The 25,127-nt window shown below is 44.9% G+C and overlaps 1 protein-coding gene and 1 pseudogene across 1 annotated transcript in view; one reads left to right on the top strand and one right to left on the bottom strand.

Moving 5' to 3' along the window:
* Positions 1–25,127, bottom strand: part of LOC146202171 (negative elongation factor B-like) — a 52,614-nt gene that overhangs the window by 19,275 nt on the left and 8,212 nt on the right. The window contains exons 5-8 of the mRNA XM_084587984.1: positions 19,615–21,184; positions 18,924–19,024; positions 17,861–17,977; positions 12,609–12,762 (exon numbers count right to left, since the gene is read on the bottom strand). Of these exons, the coding sequence (XP_084444110.1) occupies positions 21,141–21,184 (44 nt within the window). The 3' untranslated portion in view covers positions 12,609–12,762; positions 17,861–17,977; positions 18,924–19,024; positions 19,615–21,140. The remainder of the gene's footprint in view (positions 1–12,608; positions 12,763–17,860; positions 17,978–18,923; positions 19,025–19,614; positions 21,185–25,127) is intronic.
* Positions 2,594–3,175, top strand: LOC146202172 (uncharacterized; annotated as a pseudogene).

Here is a 25,127-nt window from a genome sequence, read left to right as displayed (position 1 = left end):
ACCGCTCACATTAGTCAATTGATTTGGTGACAACGCAGGCTGTGGTCGTCCACTGAGATGGACATGAGACTCTGCAGCAACATTTTTTTGCAGTCAAGCCTGACCTACACAGAGCGGGAGGAAAGGCCTCCTTTACAGCTGGACCATTACAGCACTGATAGTGATGCGCTGCTTTTTCAATAATTTAATGTAACCATGCAAGCGATGTAAAGGGTTGACAGATGAATGGCGTGAAAAAGGAAAGAAAAAACACCTGCAGCATGAAAACTGCAGTGACAGAAAGCTAATCTCTTCAGGCACAACATATTGTCCAAAGAAAAGTTTAAATCTTTAGGCTCTGCTGAGGAGCATGCCATGGCTGCACAGAAAAAATTTTCATTTTCCCAGATTCTTAATTATGCAGTTTCTGTAAAAACCTCATTGCTAGCGATGTGAAATTGGCACTCCTTTAAAGACAAATTAAATATGTGTCAGATAAATTGGGTTTTAATATAGCACAGATAACCTCATGCAAGGAGTGCATAACCATCCTATGTGCTAGCACCCTCCTTTGGAAAGATCCCAAAAACATGTAAATGGCATGCAGCATTTCAGATCCCAAAAACATGTATGCAGCATTTCAGAGCCTGTTTACATACTAATGATGCATAATCGTCTGTCTTTCTTGCGAAATTGTCGACTTTGTCGTACTTCAAGTAAAAGAAGAAAACAATAGTAATTAAATTATGGCGTACTTTGAATAAACTAGGGGAGTAACTTAAGCTCCACCTCCAAGAAAATGCTGATGATGATGACAGCATAATGGCTCCCATTCATCTGCTCCTCTTGCCGACCCTCGTTTGTGTACCTGCACCTGCTACTTACTTAATCAGTAATCTTTTCATTAGTGCCTCTATTATTCCACACCTATTCATTATCATACAGTCTTAGGATACCACATTATATAAAAGGCCACCTGATATAGATATAAATCCCCGCTTTAATCAAGCCGTACGGATGTGGCTGCATGACCAAAACACAGCCTTGTCGTACTCTGGATCCAAGGGGCCTGGAAGGCTGGATTTCACTTTCAACCTTCCATCTCAAAGACAATGCCCAGCTTGGCAGCCCCAGCCATCTTGACCATGTCATGTAACCATGTCGTGTGACAGGGGAAATTGGTTCGCTGCTACAGTGCTTCTGCCTGAAATCACTGAGCTAGCCATTAACAATGAGTGGTTCTTTAAAACCTGGGCCCACAGCACTCGCTGTGTACACAGGCATCAAAAGGTCAGCTGTGAGAAATACATCGTGCATACTAAATGAAATGAAACAACTTTCAGCTTGATCGATGTTTACAGTTATGACACTTCGAGCAATGAGGGTTCTTTGTATTTCTTGACATATCCCCCAGCCAATCACACAGAGAGAGGGCATCGTTACTTCAAAGGACACTATGCACCAAGTATGACAAATTCTATGATCATGATAGCAAAGTGTCCCAGTCCCAGCATGGCTCATGCATACTCTGCAACTACTGAAACAACCAAACAAACTTGTACGCAAACGAGCTGCAGCGAGCAGAAAATCACTTAAGAAGTCTTGCTATGTGTGCAGAGATAGGCTGTTTCAAACTGCTCCACATGCTCATATCAATTTCAGTGCGAAATGGGAAGCCTTTCAAATACAGACCTGAAGATATTTTGTTCACCTTACAGTTTACGCTCAATAAGACAAACTCGATTCTCACACATTCTCAAATAAAATGAAAAATGTGAGACCATTGGGTTGATTTCCCAAAGGACCCGCTTGAAACGGACTTTCTACAGGTACTTCCATTATGATGAATGTTTGCTCCAACAATAAATGTAAAAATGAGTAAAATCAGTAAAAAAAATGCGCACAAAATGGCAGCTGCTGTGAAATACAGCAAGAAAAATAGACAATTAAAAATAAAAGAAAACTAGACCAAGCAATTTTTAAGCAAAATAACTTGAAAGGAGCTTGTTTTGCGGTTGGTTTTGTTGGTTTTGTGGGGTTTAACGTCCGAAAGCAACTCAGGCTATGAGAAACGCTGTAGTGGAGGACTCCGGAAATTTCGACCACCTGGGGTTCTTTAACTTGCACTGACATCACACAGCACACGGGCGTCTTCCTTTTTGCCTCTATCGAAAAGCTGCCGCCGAGGCTGGGATTCGATCCTGCATCCTTGGGAACAGTAGTCGAGCGTCATAACCACTGTGCCACCCCGGCGGGGCAGCTTATTTTGCTTTCAGCCTTCAGCTTGCTTCATGCATAAAGCAGCGCATGCTTTTATCTGGAACTGTCCTCTTCCTGAAAAGCAATTTTAGCATAATAACTTTTGTCAAGGTAGCCACAGTCGACCATAGCCAAGCCAGCCAAGCTTAGCCGAGAGACGATGGCGATCTCTGGTTATGCCAGTACTCCATTATGTAGTCTCAGTATCTCAGAATAAATTGACCTTTGTTAGATAGTGTCAGGAGTGCAATCTTACAAACTGAAGAAAGAATGAAGGGCGAAATAACAAGAAATAAGCAAAGAAGGAACAGGAAAGGCAAAAAGCGTGAAGTAGGCCAGCACAAATTTTGGAACCATGGCAGACAGTGGATTGAAAGCTCTGAAACCACTCAAAATTTTATCACTATTGCCAAGTGCGTGGGAGGGCTGCCTACAAAGCTATGAGTCGTATGCCGCAGCGATGCAACTCCCAAAGAAGCCACCAGAAACACAAGTGGCAAATTTCATGACTGTCACTGGACCGCGGATGCACAAGTAGCACTTCAAACAGTCTTGCTGAGCGAGGGTGGCAAGAAAAACCTCAACGTTGTGAAGAAAAAAGTGAAAAGAGCACTTCATTTCAAAAATAAACCACGCCTATGAATGTTACAAGTTCAGCCAAATGAAGCAAAAGGAAAGCAAGCCCTTTGCCAAGATCTGATGGCAGTGAAGCTGCAGGCAGTTCGGAGACTTACCGACGAGCTGATAAGAGACTGCACCATAATCGGCATACTAATGAAAAACAATATGTGAGAAAAGCTGCTGAGTGATAAGGCTGCTAAGTGATTCCAACATCAATCTTCAGAAAGCCATCAACTTGTGCAAGGTAAGTGAGCAAGCATTGATGCAGCTGAAAGAAAATGCAGGCAAGGACATCACAATGGTCGATGCAGTTTGACTCAGTCAAAAGCAAAACTGTGAGCACAAGGAGCACCGTCACAAAGCTGAAAATGCCACAGACAAATAAGAATGACTACAGAGCATGTGCAAATTCTGCAGCGGTTGCCGCAAGCCTAGAGAATGACCTAGTTTATGGCAAGCAGTGCCATAAATGTCAAAAGAGGAACATGAAAAGATAAAAGCGCAGCACGAAGTGCACTCTGTTGGGGGTCAAGAAGATTCAGAACTGTATGTATCAGAACTGAAGATGAAAGAAAGCAAGACAGTAGGGCAAAAAAAGAAACTCAGATCAGCATTGGTGACATGGTCACCATGAAGCTGGCCACAGGTGCACAGCGCAGCATATTACTCCTGAAGAAAGTGCGAAAAATGGGACTGCAAATATATTCATCTCTCAGAAGAAGGTGAAGTCAGAGAAACCTATGCAGTAAGATGTCAACCTGCAAAGCTGAAATTATTAGTACAGTCGAGCCCACTTATAACGGCCCCACTTAAGACAAACTTTCGCTTATAACGAACGAGACCGGAGCGACCGCCAAAATATACATTACTTCAATGGCACAAGATCGCACGTATAACGAACGTCCATGAGTGCTGCCGATCAGTTACAGCAAACGGACGGCGTAAACCCGGCGCCCCGATACGAGATAACGATGGGCTCCCATCCCTTTTGGTCTGTTTTCGCAATCCTCCTCGCAAGTGAGCTACCCTTTGCTCGCCGAAGCGCGCTGCCTACGAGTGTCGGCGCGTGGTGTGGCCTCCAAGGCCACGCTGCCGCCCCTCCTCGCAACTCCGCTCCCCTCTCCTCTCGCCATTCCCTCGTCTTCGCCTGTCTCCACGGCGCCGGCCGCCGGCATAGTCTTCGAAGTTTCGTCGTTTCGTTTCCTGGCTGTTACATTGAGCGGCCGTGCCAGGGGCGCGGGGCGCCAGGAGGCAGGCCTCTCCATACGCTAGCGGTTGTACTGTTTGCACGGGCGGACTGAATGCGCAGCAGTACGGCGGTGACGGTTCATGGCCTCCGAGATTTGCGGAGGTAATCTCGGAGGCCATGGGCGGTTGAAAGCAACTACGGTAGGAGCCAACAGGTGGCAGCACTGACGCTCAGGGATGCCTCTCATTGGTCTCCCCGCTGCATACCATGCCCCGCTGTGTGTCTGTTCCGTTCCGTTCCATTAGAGTCCCTAGAAGTATTTGCTAGTCTGCCGTCCGAGCGGGGTTCCCTATGGAACCGGTTGGCCGCTTCCCGGATGAAAGCGCAGGGGGCGCTGTACGCATTCGGAGCGTGGTCGCATTGTGTACGTGGTGCTGTGGCGGTTGTGCCGTACTGCGAATCTCCGCCGCACTGATCCGTTGGTGCCGTGACAAGGCTCGTGCACCCCGTGCACTTTTTTTCGCTCGCGAGCCGGAATGCGCGCAAATTAGCTAGCATGTGTGCAAGTGTGCCTTTTTTATGGATATGTGATCGCGTCATGTCCAGAAAACGGGGTAAGCGTGATAGCACGTGTTTCTTGCCCGGATGCAAGACCGGGTAGCGCTCGTGCAAGGTGAAATGTTCTCTCTTCAGGACACCGAAAGACGCAGGGAAGAGGCAAGAGTGGGAGCGCAACATCAAGCGCGGCGGCAAAGGCAATAACATTGTTTATTGTCTCAGCTAGGGCATAAAGGAATATGCAAAACGAAAATTAAAAGGCGTAATAAATGAAAGAAAATAGACTGGCAGTGTTCTACTAAAATTCAAGAGAGAACGATGATAAGGCCCTTATTGCTTGCAAGCAATGTACGAAGATGGGTTGCTCGGTGAAAGGCCCACTGCCGTCAGGTGCCGATATTGTCGGCTTCAGTGGCGGGCAAACCCACAAGTGGTGAATATCTTCCTCATTATTTTGTGAGTTGCAGACAGGAAATCCTGGACGTTGATATAAATATCGGTATATATAAATATCGGATGATCCGGATCGGGGTTGCCCTCACATTACTGTAACACGAATAAGCTAGTGTCGACGTTTGTGAGCGACACTTCAAACCCTGCTTTATTGAGCGAAGTTTTAAGACAGGTAAAGGTAATTGAGATTCCACGGGATGTTACGCAACTCACGAAGGATGCCATCTCAACGCTGTTTCCTGACACTCCAAAATACTTGTTGAAACCCCTGCCTCTCAAGAGAAAGGAGCGCAACTTGTACGAGCAAAAACAGCCAGCAGGGAGACCTGCAGAGAACGAAAAAAAGTGCACTGATCCTGAAGCATCAGTGGAGCCAGTTGAAGAATACAGCGGTGGTGGATCGTGTGACGTGAGCCTGTTCCAGGAATGCAGAAAGCTGCATGCCACCGCCACTGGGGACAAATGTCGATCTTTCTGATGTTGAACAATGAACATTCGCATAGTGCCACTCAAGCGAGGATGAATCTCCGGAGGCAATTGCCATCGGCGAGTTCTGTTCCATCGCAGTGGTGAAGCTGCCATGAATGCTGCTGTGTGCATTCGAGGAAACAGTCAAGAAGATAGCTGTAAAGTCGACAGAAGGGATAATTAATCTTATTCAGGACATTGTGAAACTCAGCTTGTGTCCTGGCAGCGGATTGAAGCCTATTACCACGACCTTTCCCACCTACAATGGGCGTTGCTTAATTTGCGACGAACTGTACCATTATTTCTGATGCAACATGCATATAGCCTGCAAATACTTGCGAGAGTTAACTCAGAACACCCTGTCAAAAAGAAGAAAAAATTAAGAAACAGACTTCTATGTCTCGAGCAGTTTGTCGTACGAAGGACAAGGTGGCAAAGCTGGTAAACACTCTCAGTGAAATGAAAAATGAAAATGAACACCTTCAAGGACAGAATTTGAAAGAAGTGTTAGTGCCCTTCCTCTCAACTAACAGCTGGCTGTTAAAATATGTTTTAGAGGTTGCAAAACGGAAGTCAACAAAAGTGATGGCATATTCTGATGAGTGGCTACTAGGCTTCCTAAGTACCAAAGAATGCCTATCAGCAGTTTGCCTGAAGCGCGGTGCGATTTGAAGGGCTCGGGTTCCCATCTTTCGTGCTTTAATTGTGCATGCATCCGAAAGTTTCTAGTTCTACATACGTGTTATAACTTAGCTAAATGTCCGAAGAAGTTAAGATGAAACTATAGCATGAATGAATACGCCGGCGACAGCGCTCTGTTGCTCGCACACATGGTCCTTGGAGCCTAGAATGTGCGTCTAATATAGTTCTCCATGCAAGCGCAATTGTTTGCACAAAATCCTCAGAAGTCTTCATTACAACACAGCACGGCGGTAGCTTCAGCAGGATAACAGGGTATAAAAAGCAGCTTCGTTTCTACGTCGGCTCAGGGGCATGCGCGCAAAACTTCGCTCACTAAAAAAAAAAGTCGCATCCGTGGTTATGCCAACAACTCGGCTGCGAATTCAATATTACGACTAACCTGAAATCAAAGACTAAAGAGCGGCATCGCATGTACAAGGCACCTGACAATGAGCATGCAGCAAATGCATTTCGAAGCGCACGGGCGCGCGTGTCGTCTGCTCCGTCAGCAGTGGCGCACTCCGGTTCACCGCAGCGGCACCGCGGCGATCATTCAGCGGCAGCCCCCGCCGCGGCCGGCGGACGACAGACTAGCAATATTTCTAGAGACCCTAGTCCCATTCCTTAGGCACTTCCTCACTTGCCTCGCGTGATTGTCGCACGTGCGCACGTGCTCCGTCAGTTGCGGCGCTTTGTTGTCATTTTCGTGTGTGTGGTGCGAGCGCTTCGTCTGTCGGGCCTGAGTCGTATAATTCGGGATGGCGGACGGGAATTGCCTGCCTCCAGCGGTCATGAAACGAAAAGCGCTGGACATGGCAATGAAGCGAGCAATTGTGACGGAACTGTCTCAAGGTGCTAAAAATTACGAGCTGGTGAAGAAGTACAACGTGTCGAAATCAACCATCTCGACAATTCTGAAGAATAAGGAAAAGATCGCCAGCTTTGACGCCAACACAGCGGACAGAAAGCGCCTGCAGAAGGCCACCTATGCGGACGTAGAGGATGCGCTGCTGAAGTGGTTTGTCGACGCATGGGCTCGCAACATTCCGATAAGTGGACCAATGATGCTGGGCAAAGCCAAAGACTTCCATTCCTACTAGATTTTCCCGACTTCTGCCCAGGCAATGGCTGGCTACATCGGTTCAAAGTGCGGCATGGGATTGTTTTTAAATCGATTGTCGGTGAGGCGCGTTCGGTAAGTGACCAGGACGTTGCCAATTGGCTTGCAACAAACCGAGCCATTATTGCAAGCTACGCGGAGCAGGATGTGTATAACGCAGATGAAACTGCATTATTTTATCAGATGCTTCCAGACAAGACGCACTCCATGAAAGGGGAGTCATGCGCTGGCGGTAAACACAGTAAAGTGCGCGTTACAGTTCTTCTGTGCACTAATATGAATGGCAGCGACCAGCGCATGCCGTTTGTAATCGGAAAATCCAAGAAGCCACGTTGCTTTCGGAACCATGTACCCGTGCGCTACAGGCACAATACTAAGTCCTGGATGACACGGGCTTTATTCGCAGAGTGGCTGGGCGAGTTTTACCGCGACATGCAGAGGCAAAGCAGGCACATGCTGCTGTTGCTCGACAATTGCTCAGCGCACCACGTGCAAACGTCTCTGACAGCAGTGACTGTACTTTTCCTGCCGCCCAATACCACTTCTAAAGTGCAGCCTCTTGATTTGGGCATAATACGCTCCTTTAAGGCATTGTATAGGCGCCGCATTGTGCAGCGCTTGCTCATCGCCGTTGACCGTCCGGCCGCTAACTTCCCGCTCCGAGTTTCATTGTATTCAGCCCTTGAGATGGTGAAGGCGGCCTGGGCGGAGGTGACGACCGCTTGCGTGCGAAACTGTTTCCGTAAGGCCGGCTTCGTCGACACAGTACCGGACTTCGGGCCTGATGCCTCCGATGATGATGATTCCGGCGGCGATTTGTGGCAGTGCGTCGTCGACTCCGACATGGGAGGCCCTGGCATTGGTTGGCAGGATTTTATTTCTGCGGATGAAGACGCGGATATTGCGGAACCGTGCACGGACGAAGGCATCGTTTCTGAAGTGCGGGCCGAGAGCGACGCGGAAGAATCAGATGAAGATGAAACGTCTGAGCCAGCACCCGTAAGCACATCTGTAGCAATGGGCTATACAGAGGGCCTCAGACAACTTGTCTATTCCAAGGGACTCGGCGAAGAGCACGCTAGTGCTTTAAATAAACTGGAGACCGCCCTCATCGCATTTGCACTGCAGAAACAGACGAGCATCACAGACTTTTTTGCTAAGAAATAAATTTCGTGTTTTGACCGCCAACTTTTTTTTTTTTCTCTTTTTTAGTTTGTGGTCCAGTTACTACGAACTTCGGGATATAACGAACGGACGCCGCGTGACGCTCAGGTTCGTTATAAGCGGGCTCGACTGTAATGCCACCTGCAAGTTACTCAACATGGTGGAGAGAGCTCCTGCAGTCCAAGAATGTTCAAAAGAAGATATCTTCTAAGGCATAAAATGCATCAGAGATTTGGAGTATGATGTGGACAGCAGAGAAGAAGCCAGCAATAGATAAAAAAAACAAACCCCCAAGAAGGGCTCCATAAGCCCTCATCGAAGAAGCCAAGAAAAAGCTGACAACCATGGAACAGAAAGGAATCATCGAAAGGATTACAGAGTCAATCTACAGTGCAGAGAAATGGTTGTGATAAAACAGCAAAGAAAGCTGCAGATTTGCATTGATCCAGTTGATCCGAACAAAGTGCTACTAAAAAGAAACTATCCTCATAAAGACTTTGGAAGAAATCGTTGCACAAGCCTAAGAAGGCAAGTGGTTAATCCTGCTGGACTTAAAGGATTCTGGCAGCTCAAAGTAACAGAGCGCACAAAAAAGTATCTAGCCTTTAGTACAACATGGGGCAGGTACTGCTCCAAAAGAGCATCATTTGGAATTGCCACAGCACCTGAGCTGTTCAAAAAAGTAATCACAAGAATCCTCGAAGGCATACCAAATATTGTCAACTCAATGCATGACATTCTCGGGTATGCAGAAACCAGTGAACAACTTCTGCAATACACTGAAGAGGTCACAGACACATTGCACGAAGCAGGTTTTAAGCCCAAAGACAAATGTATTTTCGACAAACCAGAGATCATGTTTCTAGGGCATAAAATAACTGCTGAAGAATCAAGGTTGACCAAGAGAAAGTAGCTGCAATCGAATAGCTTGGGAAGCCCAGCAACAAAAATGAGCCGCAGATGCTGCTAGGCATTATCTAGTGTCTGTAGACATTTGTGCCAAACTTATCAGAGAAGACAGCGCCCCCTAAGAAAACTCCTAACCAAGGATGCTGAATAGCTTTGGACACATGAGCAGGCAAAGGCACTGAGTGAAATCAATAAGGCCCCAAGAAAGAGCACTAACACTGTGCACTAACACTGGCATACTACAACGTCAATGGGGTTGTGACACTTTCAGTTGATGCCAGTTTCAACTGCAAGAAGAAAAACCAATTGCTTATGGCTCAGCCGTAATGAATGATACACAGGGGAAGCATCTGCAAATTGGAAAAGAAGTATTGGCAATCGAATATGGATGCAGAAATTTCACCGGTACTAGTATATATATATGGCAGACCAGTGACTTTAGACATTGACCACAAACTGATTAAGATCATCACCAAAAAACCACGAAGTAAGAAACGTCCAAGACTGAAAAGGCTACTGCTAAATGTGCAGCAGTATGCAGCTACAATCGTTTATATAAGAGAGGTCGAGAATTAATTATAGAGGAATTTTTAGGCCAAGACTGTAGCATCAAAGAGACAGCTGAAGAATGCACGAAAGATCTTCAGGTCATGACGATTGTCCCAATGGCTCCCAAGACCTGGAAAGCATCAAAGAAAGACACTGAAATGGATAACGAATTAAAAGAAGTAATCAGAAGGGTCATATAAGGGTGGAAAAACAATGTCAAGGCCTCAGCAGAAGTAGTAAAGCTGTACTCTTCATTTAGAAATGAACTATCCGTGTATAAAGGAATGCTGTTCAGAGGTGATCAGTTCGAGATTCCGAAACTGTGGAAGAACAAGATCCTTAGGCAAGTACGTGCAGAACATGTCGGCATAAACAGTAGCCTCAAGAGAGCCAGGAAAACAGTACACTGGCCGAGGATGACTGCAGGCGTAAAGAACAAAGTAGAAAGGTGCTCCGCACGCCAAGGAACCTGCTAGAAGCCACCACCAGGGCCAGATTATCCAGGGTTCAAAGGATGCAAATAAACTGGGCCTCCGTTCTCAGCCAACCCCCTTCCCCCTCCAAGGAGGTGGAAAAGAAAGGAAGTGGATGTTTGGTCGGAAAAATACCTAGTCAAATCATCTTCTTCCTGAATTCCCATGATTAAAATTTGAGCTTGTGCTTTGCAATGTCTAATAAGATTCAAAGGCTGTTCGTCAAATCTGTTGCAGACTCGCGCAAGAATCTGCAATCAGAAGAAAGAGAAAAAAGAGGTGTTGGACGAAGGGCGCACGGTACAGGTTGAGCGCCATGTTGGCACATCGATAGTGTAGGGTCAGCTGAGGATTAAAAGAACTCAGAGGCAGCCTGGTGTTCTGTCCTCTTTCGTCTATATAATTTTGCTGCCGAAACCTGGGAGCGTAATGTGAGCTCATCAATCTTTCCTGGAGGTTCCACCAGGGAGTCCAACGACCCTCTAGGAAGATACCAGGAGCTCCACCAATGAACCCCACCAGAGAGTGAGAAGAGGGCTTCATGGATACACCATGGACCACATCCAAAGGAAGCGCATCATTCAACGAGCTTTTCTGACCTGGCTCTTCTATGAGGCAAGCGAACAGGAGATATTCTTGCGCTAAAGCTTATTCACACCAGACTAAAAACTTACAATGACTAACGTGTATTAAATGAGAAGATCCAGGATTTTACAGTCAGTCACATCTGTGCAGAAGACATAACAGCTGTACAAGAGTATGAAGAAACTGCCACACGAATGATGACGCTCCTCTGCCACCACCTCGAGAGCCTTCAGGCGTCTACTCCTGCTGTCGACAGCCATCGTTTTATGAAGACAGCAGCTGAACAAGAAATGACAGGAATAGTGCCAGAGCAGGAACATTGTCACTCGCTTCCTCCCGAAGGAAAAGATGCCAGCGAAGCACTATGCAGCGAGTCAGAGGTGCAGCTAAAGTCGGACGGCGTGAATCCGGATGATATTCAGAGCGTTACAAAAGAAGTGCAGGTCCCAGCGAACACTGCAGAGATTTCTAGCGGTGAGGAGCCTGACGTGTACACAGCTGTGGCAGAAAGCAAAGAGTAATATCTAGGTCCCAGTATGCAGGTGAGCCCCGCTAGCGTAGGAGTTGATATTCAGGACGTCAGGGCGATTGAGGTTGACGCTGCGCAAGATGGCATGGAAGTTGCTCGTGATGAATCTCGTGCGCATGAAGAAACGGGTGATTTGATAGTTGTGAAAGCCCAGTACGAATACTCAAAGCCCACTGGCACGGAAACAGTGGGGCAGGTTTGCATTAATGATGGCGTGGACAGGGGTTTTGTCTATCGCCCCAAAGAGAACCAAAAAATACCGGCACAGTTGAAGGCGCACGAGGAAACATTCCGTGATCCCAGCACGTATGTGCATGAGAATAGGCCCGACCAATGGGTAGCAACAACTAAGCTGTTCAAGTTGACTGCGCCACGCAGGAGGATACTCGTCGATGTGAAGTTTGTGCTACCTGCGGCATTGTGCTCTCGGACTGCACTAACAACTTGCAAGGGCTTGCAATCAGAGAGTGCACGGTGTGATCGGGACGCTTCTTCCGCACAAATGGCTTGTGCCGCAGGTGATGAATTTCTCACGTGGGAGGTGCAAGTATTTGATCCTGGTGGACGCACCGATTTGTTGGCCACGTTGACTGTGCACTTTCCTTGACGGCCTTATTATGTAGAGACAGTCAACGCTAGAGAGTCCTTAGAAGAGATTTTTATATTTCTGAAGAAGAGTGTTTAACATGTGCCGGAATTTAGGCTCAGTACGCACGGATGGACAAGGTGCGAATCGGTACAGAGCATGAACTAATAGTAATAGTGTTCAAGTTTAGAGACTCTTACACAGAACTGAGGGAGTTGTGTAGCAATAGGTCATCTCATTGGTTATCCTTCAATGGGTTTTGAAACGCTCGTGCGAAAGTGCTCTTGAGGGATATGAACTGGTTTTAGACAGCAAGAATGACTCCGCGTTGTGTTTTTCTTTTGAACACATGAGTGGCATTGTGCTAATAACTTTGAGGTGGAGTGTGTGGTTGTACTGTGTGTGAGTTGTATCAGAGTGGTGACGTCAAGGCTATGCATTTAGAACTTCGAGATGGAACTGTGACCTTTCAGCGTTGAACTCACCAGTTTATGCAGATGACCAAGATCAACTGCGATTATGTTTACAGTGAAGTGGGACGAAGCCACAAGAGGACTTTCGTGCCGGGGAGCAGGGCTCGAACGAGTGATGTCATCCAAGCAGCTGAGCGAACCCTTTCCCGTCAGCATACCAAGTCACCTGAAAGCAGAGCAAGTGGTGTCACAGCTGATAACTGGAGAGGTGGAGCTCCGGTCCTCGCCCAAAAGAACCAGACCCCGTGTACATCATGCAACATTGATGAGGACCCATGGCTATGATCACGCTCAAGCAGATAAGCGATAATATCTTGAACAGTTGCAAACACCATGCGGACCATGACACGAAACTGAAGTAGATGCTCGACGAGTGCCAGCAACTTCTGATGTACAACTCTATAACGGCATCTTTGATGCCATTGGTCAGTCGCAGGTTGTCATCATAAGGGATGCCACAGACTGCAGGAAAACTACCAAGTAATGGCATAGTAACATACTTGAGTCCTACACGAACCAAGGGATTGATGTTGGGTTGTGTACTGTGGTCACTCTGTGGACGAATCATTGCAGTCTGTTGCAGAGCGTATAACAGAAGAATGCTCAAAAGAATTTGACAGAAGGTGGGCTACAGTATGTGATTCGAATCTGTGCTGCCACGCCCCTACGGATCCATCTTGTTCCGCACTGTTGGTGATCTTCGATCTACGTCTCAACTCAGGGCACGGAGCATGTTCCAGATTCGCGCGGGAATCTACAATCAGAAGAAGGAGGAAGAAGAAGTGTTGAAAGAAGGGTGCACGGTACAGATTGAGCGCCATGTTGGCACATCGATAGTGTGGGGACAGCTGGAAATTAAAAGCACTCAGAGGGGGCCCGGTGTTTTGTCTTCCTTCGTCTATAAAATCGTATGCTTAATCCCAAAGCCAGCTTACGAATTCGCCAGTCAAATTGTAATACTTTGTATACACACCCACAGAGATCATAAATGAAAAAACAGGTAGACAGTTTCAGCTGGTTCTCAACTCCTTTCAGTTGGTTTCTTTTGGTCCCCACTGGTACTTAAATGGCATCAGCTGGTACCAGGTGCCTACCACCTGGACCATGTTAATTGGTGGTCAAATGGAATCACCAGATTCTAGCTGGAATTGAGTTGGGAGTCAGCTCATACCACCTAACAAACTAATTGACCTCTTTCATTACTGCTGTTGAGGTGAGTTCTGCTTTTTCTTAATTTGAGCATAAGCAGTTAAAGCTGTAATAATATAAACAATAAATTATATTAGGGATTATGGCTGCTCATATCTGACAGCCGCATCAGCAATTTATGGCCACTGAGAGAGGAGATGGAGATTCTCGGGAGACGATTCACAGGATGAAGGTCTTATCCAGAAACTTCCCAGTAAAAGGCATTATTCAGCCTTTTACTAAAAAGTTTCTGGATAAGAAACTTTCTCGGTAAAAGGATGAATAAAGCTTAAAGGAATGTAATTACCTTTCTTCACTAATTGCTTAAAAGTTTAATGAAAAGCCAGACATGTAATACGAATACTCGCTCCATTTAAAAGCTGAACTCCTGTGAAATATTTAAAGTTATATTTCCTTGTTGTGTAAATGTGTAATGTTTCTGTAAAAAAACTAAAAGGACTCTTAAGCTTCACATTATGGGCATATGCAATAGCACGGCTTATTTCCCTATTTCCCCCCCTATTTTTTCCAATCGCCACCTACAGGGGCAACAGAATGAGCTGCATATGCTATCTCATAAGACGTAAATTTATTCTGCAAACTGAAAATGAGTGTGACAGATGCAAAAGTGCTTCCTCCTGTTTCAAAAGTAGAACGTATGCACCAAATGCAAATATACCGTCTTTTAAATGTGGACACTTTGTATAAAATTAAAATATCTATTAATGATTATCTGAGTGCATTAAAAATTTAATCTTGCAAAGAAGTCACTTCATACAAGTGCAACCATTTCGAAAAGATCTAGCTTACCATACTATTGACTACGTTTGGAGGAATAAACATAGTTTTCTGAACTTTTTAAGCCAGCACATAGAACACAATACCGCAGTTTCTGTAGAAACACTGCCTTAGGTGAGTTTCAATTCATCTTCCTGGATAAATTCACAACACTGTAGATGACTGGTGGCATATTTACGGTAAGAGTTTGCGAACAGTTTATGAATAAGACCCATCTCTATTATATATGTGCTCACACATCGTCCTGCACTAATATTTCTTATGACAACCCATGGCTGCATATATTTCCTCTTAAGCACCAAGACGATTTGTCAAACAAAAGGATGGCCAAAATGCTAAATGTACAGGTGTGGAGTGAGTTTTAAAGGAGAAAAAAAAAAGAAAAATCTGCATTTAAAGATTGGTTTCTCATAAAGATTTAAAACAATCAGCCAGCCAATATTTGTGCTTTGTTTGTGTACGTAACCTTCTTGAAGAATAACTGAAGTTGTCTGGAAATGCAAATAAACTTATTTTTCACTGATAAGCCTCTTTGTGCGCATTTTTTAAAACCGTATCAGCCGCTTGTAATTTTAGCGGCCTGTCGACCACTAGGACCTAGGTATAACCTAGGGCGAAATTATGACGACGACTTCTGGCTGGCGCTATTAATTCGTGGCCTTCGGTCTTTCTTCAGGCTTCAGCCATTGAAATACACAAATCACGTTAATAAACTGTCAAAACAATTTTGTTTTAATATCAGGTGTCCCCCCTCCAAAAAAAAGATGAATCGTGAAAAGGTAAATATAAAGAAAATATGAGTTTGACAGCCAAAGCCAAGGAGAAGAGGGCTTCTTGGCAGAAGATGGCACAGGGCGCCGAATGAGGTAAGGCCGGCCCTGGTGCTCAGCTTCCCTCCAAAAGTATGCTCATATGTGGTATATCTTTTTTTTTAAGACAAATATTTTTGTCACTTCAAGCTACTGTATGTTGAATTAACTTTACAAAATAGCTCCTGCTTGTGTGTGGTTATTCCTGCAGCCCTTTCTGTATCTATAGCTGAACTACATTAAGAATTCACCCAAGTCACTGGATGGCCCTACTGAAGGGATACCGTTGTGCAGTAGATTAACCATCACTGCAGTAGGCTGTCTGCAACATGACAGCATTGTAAAAGCTTGGATTAGTGCACATACCAACCAATAGTAAGGGTTCAGATTTAGCCAAACTAGCAATGCATGAGGAACGCAGTGGTGGGTTTGTCTGCTCAGCATCGTTGTGCAGTGTAAACAGGCTACAAGAAGAGCTCATGAGGAGAAAAACTGGCCAATGAAAAGCCGTTAAGTTTAGCTGAATGCACCACAACATTCCTTTGTCTGAAAATTTGCAGGACTAGGAGAAAACAGACATGAACGAATCTTTGCATCACCTTATGACAAAGGAGGTACCCTCTGTTAGATGTTAGAGAGAAGTACCCCCAAGAAAGGCTCAAACGTACCAAAAAGGGGCACTGCTGTAGAAGTTTTGGCCAGCAAACCCTCCAGCCTCTTTCAAAATGGACAGTGTGGTAAATGAAAAACAGTATGCTATATCACGCAAAATGATGAGGACCCCAGCAAGGCTTCACTTTTCAACAAGATTGCACTGAAAATGAAGCCTCTATGTGGAGAATGGTACAAAATAAGGGCTATGAAACAAAGATGGTATTTCAATTGCTATAAAAACCCACATATACTACGAACCTGCGTATAATATGAGGTGTAATTTTGGGATAGCAAAAACAGGAAAAAAAGTTTTCATTCACGTATAATGCGAGCGGGGAAAGATCAGTAAAAGTATTTATTTGCACTACATTTTGTGGTTGCGCTCCGTGCTTTCGTGTCCAATGTCACCCCGCACCAGGCGCTGAATAGTGCCACAAACCGTCATATGCCAGTGCTAGTTTGCTCCCATTCTCGCGCCGATACAATTGATCGAAGAATTTCACGCATCATAAGAAGAGCAGCCCATGTTTGCCCAGGAAATGCAGAAGCCACATGGTCCCCAGATTCCACAAGCATGCGTCGCGCTTGTACCTCTTCGCCTCTAGCACCGCAACGCAGGCGCATGGTACATGTGCCCAGGAAGTGTTCTCGAACTCGGAGTTTCCGCGATCGTCGCTGTTCACTGTACCAATTTGCTGAGAACTCCTTGCTAAAGACATTTTTTTCTCTTCAGTACCTCCAAACACGTTCGGTATCCCACACCTCGCAGGCACTCCTGGGAAATGCTGGTCAAGCGTCTGTCATTCGGCTGTAAGAAGTGGCCATCATGGCTGGAGAGGTCTGTGAGAGACCCATGCAACGTGCCGAGTGATCCTTTCACTACCACTACATCATGCGAGTGCGAATGACCGCCTTCAGGTTGCCTGAGCGTCACGGGCATTGTGGTCACAAGGATCGTGGAGTCAGCGTGGTGAAACCGAAACCATCAAAACAGTTGGCCGACGCCACCACTAGATAGCGCCTCCTCTAGCTGGAAGCCCAATGCTAATAACACTGATTAACAACAAGGCCGGAACTGCAAATTTAGGCTAAAATTTGTTCAAATCCATATATAATACGAGGCAAAAATCTTATATGGTAAAATCAGGAAAAAACCTTGTATTATATGTGAGTTCTTAAGGTAAGTGTGCCTACGCGAAACCGTCTGAATGCTCCTGCCCTGTTCAACCAACAAGACAGAGTTCACTTTTTATGTCCCCATATCAATTGTTCATAGAAATGGAGACTTCAATGTATGTACAGTCCTTGTCAAACGTTTAGAGCCCAGGAGGTTTGCTTCTGGCCCACATGATGTGGCTTGCAATGAATTTTCATTGCTTAAAAATTTCTGAATGCAAGATTTATGGTCCTACCCTCTCCAGTGGGTAGCACTCTCACGAATGCTAGAGGAGCCTCACTACACAGCTTACAAGCAAACCTGCTGGGCTCTAAACATTTGACTGAGACTGTACTACAAGCAGTCCAATCACTACGAACTTTAATAAACAAAAAAGTGCAAAGCAGCTTATCGTTAAAGCCTATTAGAGACTAGCTCTACTATGCAAGCGTAACTGTGTGTATGATAGCCTTAGCTGCTTATGTACCATAAAACCCAATACAATACAAGTGTAGTGCAACTGAATGAGATTTGTAACTATGGGTTACAAAATGATGTGTCATCTTTAATGAGCATTCTATACTTCCCGCACCCAGCAGTTCATACTTTATATATTTTCATGACTTCCGAGACCCTAACTGCAGAGGATCACTGCTCACCTGAACAAGAGGTTTCAGGAGTATTCATGGGGCCCTGCAACCCGGAAGCAAGCAGCTTGGCATACACATGCCACAGCAAGCACAGTGCGTGCCTCGCAGCATTACTGGCACCCTGGGCTAAGAAATACACAAAAAGCAGAGAGAATATTGGCATGAAGAAATTTTCCTGTAAGGATGTGGTATAGAACATTTGGTGCAATGCATTTTTATGCGCTCTTTGTTTTGGATAAAAACTCAAGCAGAGTCCAAGCCATCTGTCTATACTTTCTACTGCAAATCCTATCTCTTCAACACAACTTGCAAAGCAATGAGATAAGCTAAAAGTACTTGGTTTGCTTGGCTTTAATATGCTATTCTGCTTCATCTTCATATCCACGTGAAGCTCAACAGCTTCAAATTTGGCTTTACACTGTCCTGTACTAGCAAACAGTTTAGCAGTGGTCTGAGCACAAACCACCAGAAAATAGAAGTTTTCATCACAAAATATACTATATAACATATATGTTCCAGCACTAAGGAGTAAAATGATACTGCTAGTGCAAACTGAGGGTTCAAATCTGTAGTAATAACTAAGGTTACAACCTCAATTATAATCACACATTTGAAGCCTCAGTGGGATCTGCTATCCAAAAGCAACACAGGCTATGAAGGGTGGCATCAAGGAGGGCTTTGGAATAATTTAGATCATCTGGTGTACCTTAATGTGCACCACTGGCATACCATCGTACACGGGTACCTTGTGTCTTGCCTTCACTGAAACACGACTGCCGTGACTGAGATTCAACCCACTTTTGGCAGTCGTGTGCCTTATCAAATGAGCCACCATAAATAAAAAAATAGAATCATGTAGTACATAATACCTTAGATGAAATAAGAGTCGTCTATTAGTAAAAAAAAATGCTTTCTTCACTGGTCGGCAATTCTTATTTCGCCGAACTGTACCCCCTCCTCTCCCCCCATAGCCACACCACATTCTCAACTACAAAATACCTTGTTTGCAATTATGTGATAAGTGATTGCTACTGGTAAGAAAAAAAAAGTCTAATATCACTGCTTGACTTACTGCTCACGTGAAAAAGGAAATGATGTCATGAAGCATGATGAGGTGGATATGTCCTTGTTGGAGCAGCGACATCAGCAGGTGATTAACGGCAAGGCAGGAAACTGGAAAAACGAAGCAAGACAACTTGTGAACTGAACAGAACAGCAGCAACCTGAGCAGCATTGCTAGCAGGACCATAGGCATGCACAGGGTTCTGCATTAGAGGGAGCAAAGTTTCACTTTAGCCCCCCCCCCCCCTTCAAGGCCCCTACAGCCAAAACACAGCGCAAAGATGAGGAATGGTTATATAAAACATTTATTTTGATTTTGATGTGGTGGAATAGCAACACATACAAAATAATATGTGCTTAATAAACAAAACAAGCTTCGCCGTCGATACAGAATTGAAAATTACTCAACGAAGCGCTTCTCACAACGGCTTTCCGGAGGTAAAGGTAGCTTTGAACGTAACAGCATGAGCTCTTGGCTGCCAGTGTAGTAAAGTAACCTCCATGGCCATAACCCTGCACTCTTAAAGAGGATTAGGGGGGGTGGCTGCCCCCACCAGCCCCTGCACTGCACACGCCCATGGGGAGGACCGTCCTTTCCACACACCCTCACAACACCCGCTAACAAAGTGTCAAGAAATGCTGCCCAAAACGCAGCGTTTACAATGACACGTAGCCCACTTAGCCTTTGCACACAAACATACCAGACTACAAGCCTTTTAAGATGACCTGTTTCATGCATCCTCCAGTTGTAGTGACAGTGAAACAAGGTGCACCTTGCCTAATGACACTCATGGGATGTCTGCATGCGGCACTGTCAAGGAAAGAAATATAATGCAATATGCTTTTGTGTAAGAAAGCGTACGCCTATAAGACGGCTATTGCACACTGTAAAGCTGTCTTGCAGAAGCACACTTCCTTGAGGGGAAGCTCTTTTGCCAGTTTGGAAAAGGCAGGGTACCATCGCATATGTGCCGACACGGTCGGACTGCGCCATCGCATGCGTGTCCCGTGCCACGTGCTGCTTCCCACAGACTAAAAGGCAAATATGCGCAAAGTGCAGCCTGTCATTGACCTGTGGCATAAAAGCTCCAGGACCACATTTTCAACTGACACGGTGTTGCGACAGGTGCATTACTGTGGTGCAGATGGCCAGATATTAGCGCTATGTGTATTGCTGGCAGCATATGGAAAGGCGCATGGGGTGCCTACTCGTGGAGCGGCTAACAGCTGCAGATGAAGTGTGGTAAGAAAGACACGTGGCCATAGACAAAGTGCTGCAGATGACGTCTGCAGTTGGCTGCAGATGAAGTGTGATAAGAGAGAGAGAAAGGGCTACACTTTACACCTTTGAAGTGCTCAGAACAGGGCGGACAGCAAAAATCCGAAAAAACAAACAAACATGCACACAAAAAAGCAGCCAATTTGGGATACATTGAGAAAGATGAGAGACGATGAAAAGAAGAAAACTAGACCAACCCCATTTTCAAGTAAAATACCATGAGCTGGTTTCATGGCCTCAGTCTTCAGCTCACTTCATGCGCAGTGCAATAAATACTTTATCTGCGATTATCCTCTCTCTATTTTATTGATTGTTTTTGTGTAGCATATATTTAGACACATTGCAGCGTGCACACATATCATTTTGATTTTAGGGGCATTTCCTTTAAGGCAAACTCCAGATAAGAAGAACAAATTTCCCAGTCCCTGGCTAATCTCTTCATTATTGTCATTTTATGGGTTCTGATCTTCTGCCTGTTATATGCATCCTAAGCAGTTAATTATAAATTATAGCTGCAGAAGGCACAACTGACACCTCAGTGCAAGCTATGAGGCCAAAGTTGACAACGAAGGCTCTTACGAGTGGATCTGGCTCATTTCTGATTTGACATAAAATTTTCACACAGATTTTCTAAACAGTGCAGGATAACTTTCACTTATAAGCATAATTTCAACTGAAACAAAAGAAAAGCAGATGCATGTGCTTGCCATTACACTATAATTTGACTTATTTTTAGCTTTTGGATTTGACTCAGTCTGAAAAAAAAAAAATGAAAAAAAAAAAAATCTGCGCATTTACTGACCTATGCATGCCCAATTTTTCGACTAAATGTTGAGCCTGTAGTTAATAAAAACAAAAAAATTTCCTTTCCTGGGTACTGGAGGCAGCTTCCTTAGCGAAGATCTCTTTTCCAGACTGTACAGCCAGGCAAGATGAAACTGGAGTATTTTAATCAGCTGCATCAAGCCACGTCTTCTTTTTGTGCCTACACACTGCAAGTGCAAACTGTTGTAGTCAGAATGAACAAGTATTTGAACAGTTTGTCCCCAAGCCACCTCTCAGCTCCCCTGCCTCTACCGAGGCCTGCATAATAGAATGATTCTATGTATTTCATTCTTGTATTTAACTCTAAACACTGGCTGAAGCGACAACATTTCCTGCCTTCTTTTGTTATTGGCTCAAGCCTAGCAATGCCACAGGCGTGCAATCGTTTCAGCCAATGATGAAGAGTGGGATAAAGATGGGAAAAATCCTTAAAGTACATGACTTAAACAATAACAAAAGAAGCCAGGTAGTTGAGGAAGCTGTACACGGGAAAAGAAGGTCAGGGGGACGTCAACATATACTTCCGCTCCAGGTAATGTAGCTGGTACATCAAAGCCATGAACAGCCACAAGTACACACACTTTACCTTCAACATATTCTGCCTACCTCTGCTGCTCTACTGCACGTGCCTGAACGTTCAAGAAAGGTATAAAAAAAAATGCTTGAAGTCAGACTAGCTCTACTTAAATGTGTTCTGCACTGATAAAGCAGTTCCTAACTCATTTTCAGTCTGTCATTTTCTACTCCTATTTCTATCCGGCAGGCAAGAGCGAATTACGCCACAGATACATTAACACATAAAAAGCAGAGCTTTGATTTAAAAACTGTATCATCAAACCGTTGCGCTGATGCAACTGCCATGCATTTCATGTCTGCTTAAATTTCAGCTTTAGTTCGTAATAGCTAAGCTGAGACACCATCAGCTGGAAGCGAAGGAAGTCCATAAAGCAATACTAAATTCATATTTTGAAATTCAGCGCTTCTAAACAGAAACCCCTAATAGCAGTGTGAACCTGAAAAAAAATCTGCCAAGTATCTGCTTTGGGAGGCTGATTAGCTACTGCCTTTGAGTGCACTTCAAAGAATCCCTTCGAGGTCACGAAAATTGAACTGTTGCTTATCAGCATGGTTTCCTATCTACATCAGGCATGGTGGAAAAAGTAAAGGCTTCCATTCAATTCAAATGAATGCAAGCTGATACCATGAAATGCTTTTCCAACTAAAAATAACAAAGACCAAAAAAGCCTTTTCACTGTCGCAATAATAAACTAGCTAAATTTTAAAAGAACCTACAAACTTACAAAGTGCACACTATTTTCAAGACATAAAAATCTGAATACCTTGAAGCCTAAAGGAGTTAACAGCACTGGTTTTGCTGCACATGGCACATTTGCTCCAATTAATTTTCAACCCTTAAAGCATTAGCTGCATAAGAGGGCAATGGAGGCATGCAGCATATCAACGTCCACAGCTCTATTTTCAGCAACAACATGCTCCTATATTCTGTGACAACTATTTTTGGCACTGAAGCAGACGCTACCCAGTTCAAACATCATTCCTTTCCCCACGCAGTGGAATCTGCCTTTTGAGCGAGTTTTCTGCGCATGCACGAAGTCCTAGCGGCGACTGATGGAAACACACTGGACGGTGTTTCTCGTCGCCGCCAGTGCATGGGGGCTGGCAGCACGGTGACCGTAACAGGCTTGACAAAACGATGCCAACCACATGTACCGTGTACGGTTGCCACTCTCAAGGCGAGCTGGGATGCAAGACGCGGTTTTTCAGGTTCCCTTCGACGAGTTGCAACCAACAACGACGTGAAGCTTGAATTAGGGCTACCAAGCGTCAACATGTGAATGAGCAACCTTGGCAACCGACTGCGTACTCTCAATTATGCGAAAAACACTTCGTTACAGGTATGTATGCATCTAAAGGAAATGTTCATGATGAAAAGTACCTATTGGAGTTTGCACCAAGCCTGTAAACCAGCAGTGATAGCCGCAATGAGGATTTGTTCGGTGCATGTTTACTTTATGTGCAAAGGAGCCAGATCGTGATATATTTCCGTTTGTTTTCTTTATGTGCGAAGGAGCCGGGTAGCGCAGATATCACAGGTGGCTATGTGCAATAGACCGTTATATTTAGCATGTTTGATTCTTACTGCCGCCTGACTAACAAGAAAAAAAATAATAATACGCCGTTTGTTTTGATACAGTGCTGTGCGCGAGCCGAGCGGTTGAGCTGGTCATGAGGCTCGCGCATTATTTTTTCTTGTTAGTCAGGCGGCAGTCACGATAAAACATGCTAAATATTACGATCTAGCGCACATAACCGCCTGTGATATCTGCGCTACCCAGCCTCTTTGCACATAAAGACAGCAAATGACAAAATACATTGCGATCAGGCCCCGTCGCACATGAAGCAAACCGCATCGAACAAATACTCATTGTGGTTATCATTGGTGGGTTAAAAACTTGGTGCAAACTCCAGTAGGTACATTTCATCATGCACATTTTCTTTAGACGCATACATACCTGTGGTATCTGTGTTTGCTCGGAGCATATGACGCACTTGACACTCTTGCAGGATGCTCAGTGCTTTTTTTTTTTTACCTTACAAGCTTGCCTTCGTTCTTGACAAAGCTTTCGGAGTTTGTTTCTTCAGTGTACGCAATCAGCTGCACTTTGTTAGGGAGCTTGAAAGTCATAATTTTCGTCCAACCGTCTGCAATGGCAAGGAAACCGCCCAGCAAAAATGAGTCTCGTGGAGGGCTGATGCTCGTTCACAAGCGGGATGGAGCGCTCTGGATGTTGGTTCCTGACCGACATGCGCATCCGATATGTAGGAGATGCGCATGTGTCACCAGGTCGTTGATTCCACAGAAATCGCTGCAGAGGCAGAAAGGTTGTGGATCTTTTCACAACAGACTGACCCTTCTCTGTGCATTGAGAACTTTTCACCACTGCGACCACATCCGTTCCGGGGGCAGAAACCGGCTGCAGCGTGCATTACAAGTGGATTGTGAAAACGCTGAACCATTCCCCCATACTGCGTCAACGCCATACTGCAGTCAGTGTGACTACTCTCCACCCTGAAGGCAAAACAGTGGGGAGCTTTCTCTATCTGTGTTGGCATGGCCATTTCGCATGGTGCGCTTTCGTGTCGTCTGCTACACTGCCGTCCAATGTGTTTCTCGCCACTTCTGCATAATGGCGTCACATCCTCCCGCAAAGGACTGATATTGCAGCTGTTTACTGCAAGCTTCATGATGGACTTGCAGTTGTTAGTTACGTCTTAAACCATAACATATATTACCAATATTCAAAGTCAAGAAAAAACAGTTTTCTTGATGACAACAAATTAATTTGCCAGGCATATCTAGTAACAAGAAACTTCATTAGATAGCACCAGCTGCTTTAGCAACAGAATGAGATTATAGCAGGGAGAGCAACGTGCCAGGCAGCCAGGCACAGTTATGGATGTCCTGCTTCCACAGCCTTCTCTTCACTTTTTTCACTGCTAACAAACGCTGCTGCTGAGTGTAGCATTTTGTAAGAAGTCAACAGCTACAACAAAAGCAACATTACCATGCCGTGAGACAGTGTCATCTGTGTCAAGGCTTTTGCACTGCATCTTTTTTTGTGTGTAGAACGAAATGTTCTTAGCTCTCATGTTTAGAAAACCCTAGAGAATGTTAACTTGACAAATTTTCTGTCCACGTGGTATGCTGGAGAAAAAACTTTTCCATCACAGTGCCCCAGGCGGATTAAACACGACACTGACGCAAGTCACCATAGACTATTCGGCCATTCGTGCAGAGTCTTGTGGTGTGTGTTCTAATTGGCATATGGAACTCATTGGGAACTAAATCCCTCATTGTCATTCTTCATATGTTCTTTATACTTTTATAGGTGCTCCTTGTCAGCAGTGTTGCAGCCGTAGCCATGTAACGAAGCAATATGAGCCAAGAGCTAGCAAGGCTCACCTGTGTGAGCAATGGAAGCTTTATGTAGCAGCCCTAGAGGTGCAAAAAAATACAAATTTTTTGGTGAAATGTAAATAACAACAATAAAAGCTGGGTGTAAATTGAATATTTTCAAACAGTTACAA

This window comes from Amblyomma maculatum, chromosome 1 (assembly GCF_055883805.1).
Source record: "Amblyomma maculatum isolate TAMU_Amacu chromosome 1, ASM5588380v1, whole genome shotgun sequence".
Taxonomy (NCBI): Eukaryota; Metazoa; Arthropoda; class Arachnida; order Ixodida; family Ixodidae; genus Amblyomma; species Amblyomma maculatum.
The sequence above is the reverse complement of the archived record's forward strand: the minus strand, read 5'-3'. Positions and strand labels throughout refer to the sequence as shown.